Source organism: Calonectris borealis, chromosome 13 (assembly GCF_964195595.1).
Source record: "Calonectris borealis chromosome 13, bCalBor7.hap1.2, whole genome shotgun sequence".
Lineage (NCBI taxonomy): Eukaryota > Metazoa > Chordata > Aves > Procellariiformes > Procellariidae > Calonectris > Calonectris borealis.
In genome coordinates this window covers 23,743,407-23,750,643 of record NC_134324.1, presented here as the reverse complement: position 1 = coordinate 23,750,643, position 7,237 = coordinate 23,743,407, and the positions used below count along the sequence as shown (strand labels likewise).

The window sequence follows — 7,237 nt, the reverse complement described above, 5'->3', positions numbered from 1 at the left end:
GGAGCCACCAAGGTCAGTGGGATCATCCCAGTTTATGCCCATCTGCTAGGGCAACAAGCGGCAGAGCTGGTTTTGTCACCCTTATTCAGGCTCCTTCTCTTCCCTTTCCCCCCCAGCCTGCTCCCACGCAGCCAGACCCTGCGCTGCCCATCGGCAGCCAAGACCGGCAGCACACGGCCGAGCCTCGGGCAGCTACCCGCCCCGGGGCAGCGGGTGCCCGTGCTGCTAGGGACTTGGCTGGGGTGGTTGAGGGCTTGATGGCTTCAGCTTCACTTCTTGGAGACAGGTTCTCAGCCCTTCCTGAGCTGGTAGTGTTGCTTTGCTCATCCGGGGAAGGCTATCAGAAAGGATGGGTGACCAACCTGGAAGCGTTGAGAGGAATAAAGTGAGGGTGGGAGCTCTGGTGGGGTCCATAGCCAATGTCCAGTGTCATCAAGGAGAGGCCATGTGTCTTTGGGACTGTCAAAGACAGTCCCAAATGGGCCCGAGGGGTATCACAGGGCTCCTTGGTGCTCCTGAGCAGCGGTTGTTGCCTCAGAGAAAGCAGCACAGGGAGGGAGCACACCGACTCAGGGAAATGTCTGGGACAGAAGGTCCAGGTCCTGTTTGGACCCTGAGTCTGAGGTTCTTGTTTCTGGGAGAATGGGATGTGTGTGACTGGTTCTGTGGATCTTGGTACAGAAAAGCCCCTTTCCAGCCTCCCTGCCCTGAGCTTCTATTAGAGGAGCTAATTCAGGTATGAGTTTAGACTTTTTGGTGGTGTTGGCGCTGGACGGCACCTGGGCTCCCATTGATGCCTCCTGAGGTGCGCAGGAAGAGGCGAGCGGCCGGGCGCGTGAGAGGGGAGAAGGTGACTGCGCCCATTTCACAGCGCTTTGCAGACCAAGCGATTCGCCCAAGGTGACAGAGCCCGATAGTCCATACCGGCCCTTTGCAGCCGAACCCCCTGCGCTCCCGACACAACCTGCCCGCCGTGTCAGACCAAACCGAGCCCACCCTGCGCCGCCGGCATCGCGTGACCCCCGCGACGCCGAGGCAGCGCGGACCCCGCGGCCGGGGCCAGCAGCCTGGCCACCGCGGACGTCCCCGGGGGGGACGATGGGCTGGGGGGCGGCGGGGCCCCGGGGCGGGCTGTCCCGGTGGGCGCAGGGGGGGAAGCGCAGCCCGAGGCAGACGGAAATGTTTAAATAGTGCCTGCTGCATCCCGCAGCCTCGGCGCTGCCCCCGGCTCCGTTGCAGTCATTATCTGGGGAGCGGATGCCCAGCGCTCTATGGGGACCGCTAATGGGCCGATTCAATTTCAGCTGGATGACGCCACTTAGGTAAGCATTAAGAGCTCCAGCTCCGGGAAGGCGAGCGGCAGAGAGAGGGAGAGAGAGATGCTAACGGGCAGCAATAAATCCCTCCCTCCCTCCCATCCTCCACGCTGCCCCCATTCACAAGGAGCGCCGGGGACGAGCCTGCATTCACAAGCCGGAGCCGGGCAGCCCTCCCGGGCTCTCCCCCGCTGCCCCCGCGGGCGGCCCGGCCCGGCCCCGCTCCCGCTCCCCGGGGCGCGGAGCACGGCCCGGTTGCGGGGCCGGGCGGGCGGGCGCTGCCCCGCGTCCATGCCCTAGGCAGCCCCGCTGCGGGCCGGCCGGTGCCCCGGGGCTGGCCCCGGCCGGGCTGGGCGCCGGGCGGGCGGATGGACCGGAGGAGGCGGCGGCGGCGGGGTGAGTCCGCCCGGCGCGGCTGCGGGACGGGGAAGGGGCGCGCGTGGGGTGTGCGCGGCGGGGCTGGGCACGGGGGGGCTGGGGGACGCCGCGGCGTGCGCGGACACGCGTGGGCTGTTTGCCGAGGGGACGGGGGTCCCTGGACGTGCACGGGCTGTGAGCGTGCAATGAAGCTGGGGTTCCTGGGCAGGCGCGTGCAGTGGCGATGGGGGTCCTGGGCACGCGTGGGGTGTACGCGGTGGGGCTGGGGGCGAGGTGTGGGACTGAGTCACGCGTGGGTTGTGTGCACAGCGGGGCTGGGGCGTCCTGAACACGAACGGGCTGCATGCAGGGCGGTGCTCGGAGGTCCTGGAGACGCGTGGGCTGTGCGCACGGTGGGGCTGGGGGCTGCGGGCCGGATCCGAGCCACGCGTGGGCTGTGTTGCACGGAGGGCTGGGGGAACCAGCACACGGCGGGGCTGTGCACGGGGGCTGCAGCCCGGATCCGGGCCACGCGTGGGCTGCGTGGAGAGCGGGGCTGGGGGATCAGCCTCCCGCCACCGCCCCGCTCCACCCCGCAGCACCCGGGGCAGGGTGAGGGGGTCCCTCCGGAGGGAAAAAGCCCTTTTCTCCCACCTGGGCACCCTGTGCAGCTCGTCCCCGGCTTGCAGCCACCTCCAGCCTGTAAATCATTTGCTTTTACGATCCCTCCTCTGGCCCATTATCACACGAACTTTATATGTTTGGGGCTGCTGGCGGCCATAAAGCTCGCCCGGTTTCCGGGGCTGGCATGCCTGCCCCGCAGGCAGGGTGTGAGGAGGAGGAGGAGGCTGGGGACACGCTACCCCGGTCCCCCCCAGACGGGCAGGTAGGCAGGGAGGGGTGCAGCAGTGCCTCGGGGATGGCGGGACCAGTGGGGCCGGGGTATGGACTGGTTGCAGCGCCGGGATCGGGCTGGAGCAGGGAGGGCTGGGAGCAAGTGGGGGGCACTGGGCTCCCCGGGGGGGGGCAGGCAGGAGTGGGGTCCCAGCTCCAGTCATTCAGTCCCTCTTCCCCCCATCCCGCTGGACTGGAGGACCCACAGATCCTCTGGCTCACATCCCCTGGGGTCCCAGAGGGACCTTTGCCTCCCTCCGGCAGCAAGTCTGGGTCCATGCCTAACCCCTATGCCTGGGGATCATAGGTCAGGAGTGTTCAGGCCCCGATTTAGTGCTGGGGGTCCTCCCAGGACCTGTCTTGCCCGGGATGCTGTGTCCAAGCCCTGGACCCAGATCCGAAGTGTCCGGGTTGCAACGCACTGCATGGCCCGATCGCCGGCTCCTCTCTCTGCCTGCTGTCCCCGGGGCTCTGTTCCTCCTCGCAGTGTCCCTGTGCAGCTCCTCCTGCCTAAGCATGGCTCACGGGTCTCCTCGTGTCTCCTGAGCTCCGGGTCTTGCACAGAGGATTGGGTGTAGCTGTACTGGCTCTGCCCTTCGGCTGCTCTTTATCTGCCAGTTCCACTGCCTCCATCGCAGTGGCACCCTCCGCTGCCTCGGTCTCTCCCTTTGGGTCACACCTCGGTTCAAGCCCCACACGGGAACCTCACGGTTCTCGCTGGCTGAGTCCTAATGCCCGAGTACTGCCAAATCCCAGCGCACAGATTAGAGGGGATGGACACCCCATGTGAGCAGCTCCTCCCCGGGTGTAAATCAGCATCGTCCCCTGAGCGATCCCACCCCAAGATGGGATCTGGGTCACGAGGGACGCGGGAACCCACTGAGGCTGCTTTCTGCTCCCCTCTGCATGGTCCTAGCTACAGGCTGAGGTGTGTCATATCTCTTCAGGGGTCCAGGGGGCTTCAGGTCACCAGCCTGTGCTTTAGCAAGACCTTCCCAGGTGAGGAGCTCAGTGGCAGCAGGTAACACCTCACAAGAGGGTGTTTTGCCTGTGTGGCCCATTCTCATCCTGGCAGCGTGCTCACAAAACCTTCCCTGGGTCAGCCGTGCCCTCCTAATTCACCTTGATATTTCTGTTAAACAAATCGGCGTCCAAATCAATTGTGGGTGTCCTGGGAGAGGGACTCATTCGCTGTCCACATCTCCCTGGACGGGGTGAGCATCTCGCTTGAGATCGCATGGCGGGGGCGGCAGGTGGGCTCCACGCGCCGGAAAAACCCAAATCTAAGCAGATCAGTTGCCTTTTCTTTCCGGGGAGGGGGATGGGAGAGACCAGATCTTGCTTGAACAGTCAAAGTAAGTTGCCTTTGCTTTTCCCTGCTCTTCAAGGTCAGCCTAGCTAATGAAAATCAATCTTCCCTCTGCCTCTCTCTGCTGCATGAGCAGATTCTACCTGTGGCCCCTCACCTACTTGAAAGCCTCCACCGGCGGCGGCCGCCTGGCCTGCTGACCATGTGCAACGCCGGTGGGGAGCTTCCTATTGAAACAGAGTCTTCCTGCGGGCCCGGGCACCGTGACAATATCTGTGTCACTGAGGGATCACTCATTTGATCTGCCAGAGGAGAATGGCTTTGTCCCGGGGAAGTTGGCTGTGCACGGAAAGCACGTATTCGATATTGAAATCTGGGCTGGAAGTGCTGGGGGACAGCTCTTCGCTGGGCTCTGGCGTGCAACGAATGGCTTCCGTCCTCTCCGCGCTCCTGGGCAGCTCTGCTTTACAGGCAGCAGAAGTGGGAAGATTCTTTCTCCCTCCCTCCTAAGGGCCAAGACCTGGCTCCGTGGCAGACCCCCCCCTGCTGCCCCCTCTCCTCACCCAGCCCCAGCCCCGCGGAGGTCTTGCCCAGACACCAGTGGCGAGGTCTGGCAGCCCGAGGTTTTGGCGATGGTGCTGATGCCATGAGGTCAAACGCCATGGGGGGGGAGTTGTGGGAGCCGGGGGTCCTCCCCGCCCCAGCCCGCAGCCCTGGGATGGTGCTGACCTTCCCTCTGGATACAGCAGGCGCCTGCCAGCGGGAAGTGCCATTTCCTGAACGCAGCAGCAAACAGCGCGGCAGCCTCGGTGCGAGGAGCAAGACGGGGCTTGCCTGCTGCGCAGTCTGCTTTCCCTGCTTCACCCTGCGTTTGGGCCGGGGTTAAAGAGAAACCTGCCCTTCTCGGTGCTGGGGACGGGGGGAAATTGGTTCCTGGGCTGTCGCTGGGTTGCACGTGGGAAAACAGGACGCTGCAGTGGGAACCGCCAGGACTCGGGGAGTCTGTGGGCTTGGCCTGTCCCTGGCCAAGCGTGTGTCTCATTTTGTTGCTGATGCGGCCTGAAATTAGATGTGTTCGGATCCCCTCCATCCCCCTGCCCCTGGTGTGTACAGGGTACGGCACTGGGAGGCTGCTCGGGGCGTGCTGGGAAGCCCCAAACCGGAGTCTCCTGCTGCGGAGGAGATGCCATTCCCAGTTCTGTCACTGGCTCTGGATAAGTCACAGCTTCAAGTTTCCCCTCCTCTGGAGAGGGCCGGCACTTTCCCCCGGGGAAGGAGAGGGACGACAGACGGGGTCCATCAGTGCCGGCAAGGGGTGGGAAATCCTCTGGAAGAACACGAAAAGCTCAAAAGCACGGGGAGATGCTGCGCTCACCTGTTTCAAGGGACAGATCTTACGGCCCTTGCCTTTTGGGCATGTCCAGCCCAAGTCTCCCCAGGCACAGAAGTACTTTGAGTCTGGTTGTTGGAAATAACTTCATTAGGAGTTCCCCAGCCAGTCTTTGCCTCCTGGTTTGCATGGTGCATGCACATAAAATGTAACACAAAGGTTTTCTCTGTCTTCCTGCCCCATCCTTTAGGATTTTTAGATGTGCCCTGATGCCGCAGGGTCTCCTCGCTCCTGGAAATGCAGCTCTCTTCCAGTGTGGCTGAACTCAGTTGTGACGAGACGATGGACCCATCCGCTGAGGACTTCCAGCAGGTCCTGTCCATTGACCAAATCCGCTCCATCCGTGCCAGCAACAACTACGTGGAGAGACCGGCTGTCTGCTTCCAGCAAGCCCGCTCCAACCCATCCCTGTCCCAGCCGCCACACAAGCAAGAGTGGTCCCAGGACCGCCTGGTGTCTTCCACCTTCCAGGACCTGCACCGCAGCCACAGCCAACAGCACCAGATGCCACCTTTGCAGCAACACATGAGCCATTCCAGCACGGCCAGCTCCGTCTCCCAAAGCACCACCGCCTCCGACCAGCGCCTCCTGAGCAGCCTCACGCCATCCCACTCCGGGCACTCCCTCATCCGGACGCAGCCCCGGGCCGGCGAGCTGAAACCGGAGGAATCGCCGCTGAAGGGGGTGACGGAGAAGCCCACCCTCCACACCGGCCACCTTTTCATCTGCGAGGAGTGCGGGCGATGCAAGTGCGCCCGCTGCACGGCCGCCCGCAGCCTGCCCTCCTGCTGGCTCTGCAACCAGCGCTGCCTCTGCTCCCCCGAGAGCCTCCTCGACTACGGGACTTGCCTCTGCTGCGTCAAGGGTCTCTTCTACCACTGCTCCACCGACGACGAGGACACCTGCGCCGACGACCCCTGCTCCTGCGGGCCGGGGTCCTGCTGTGCCCGCTGGGCTGCCATGAGCTTCCTCTCTCTCCTCATGCCCTGCCTCTGCTGCTACTTTCCTACCCTGGGGTGCCTCAAACTTTGCCAGCGGGGTTACGACGGCCTGAAACGACCCGGCTGCCGCTGCCAGAGCCACACCAATACGGTCTGCAGAAAGATCTCCTCCTCCAGCGGCACGCCTTTCCCCAAGACACTGGATAAGCCGGTATGACCCTCCCGGGGAGGAGAAGCAGGCTTTACTCCTCTTCCTCCTCCTCCTCCTCCTCCTCCTCCTCTCCCCTCCATCCCCCTCCTCCTTCGGCTCCCTCCGCTCTGCAGCGCTCCCCCCTACCCACCATCACCTCCCGGGAATGAGAAGGGTGAACTGGGGGTCCCCCAACCGCTGGGAGCATGACGGCGGCTGGGGAGCTGGCACCAAGCTGGTGGGAAACGGTGGTTTTGTACACGCGGGTGAGGGACCAGGAGAGGCAGAGAGAGCTGCGGGTGCCCTCCCCCAGGGAAGGGCGACCCAGGGGGTCCTCGGGACTCTGGTCACAGAGGGTTTGGTCCATGGTGCCCCATGGTGTGGTCCTTCCCAATGGGGGGAAGAGGCAGGTTGATGCATTCCCTGTGCAAGAGTCCTCCAGCAGCCAGACCTCCTTCTCTCTCTCTTTATCTCTCTCCAGCACTTTTCGTGGGTGGCCTCTCTCCTCTCACGCGGCCGTAGGTCTGCTTCCCCCAAGGGGCTGGGGTGCCGCGGGGTCCCACCGGTGGCAGTGGCTTCCCTCCGGGCTTGGAAGCCGCTGGGAGAAGCAAGCGAGCTTCAAAATGAGGTGGCATCGTATTTTTCTGTCTCAAAGAGGAAGGGAAGGTGTGGGAAGCTTTAGAAACCTTCTGGCAGGGGAAGGATCTATCGGAGGCAGCCCAGCCCACTCGCTTCTGCCCGACTGCAGAGAGGGAAAGGTCCCCTCTGGGATTTGGCTGAGAACAAGAAGCTGGTTTGAAATTGCCATTCATTTCTCAATGCCTGAGGGGCTGCCTCCAG

General features: G+C 63.6%; 1 protein-coding gene across 1 annotated transcript; it reads left to right on the top strand.

Moving 5' to 3' along the window:
- The first annotated feature begins 5,503 nt into the window (after nt 1–5,503).
- On the top strand, nt 5,504–6,424 carry SPRY3 (sprouty RTK signaling antagonist 3). The gene has a single exon (XM_075161833.1). The coding sequence runs from the start codon at nt 5,504–5,506 to the stop codon at nt 6,422–6,424; it is 921 nt and encodes a 306-aa protein (XP_075017934.1).
- Nucleotides 6,425–7,237: the final 813 nt, after the last annotated feature.

Coding starts and splice junctions, on each gene's coding strand:
- SPRY3 (XM_075161833.1), top strand. CDS start 5,504: ATGCAGCTCTCTTCCAGTGTGGCTGAACTCAGTTGTGACGAGACGATG.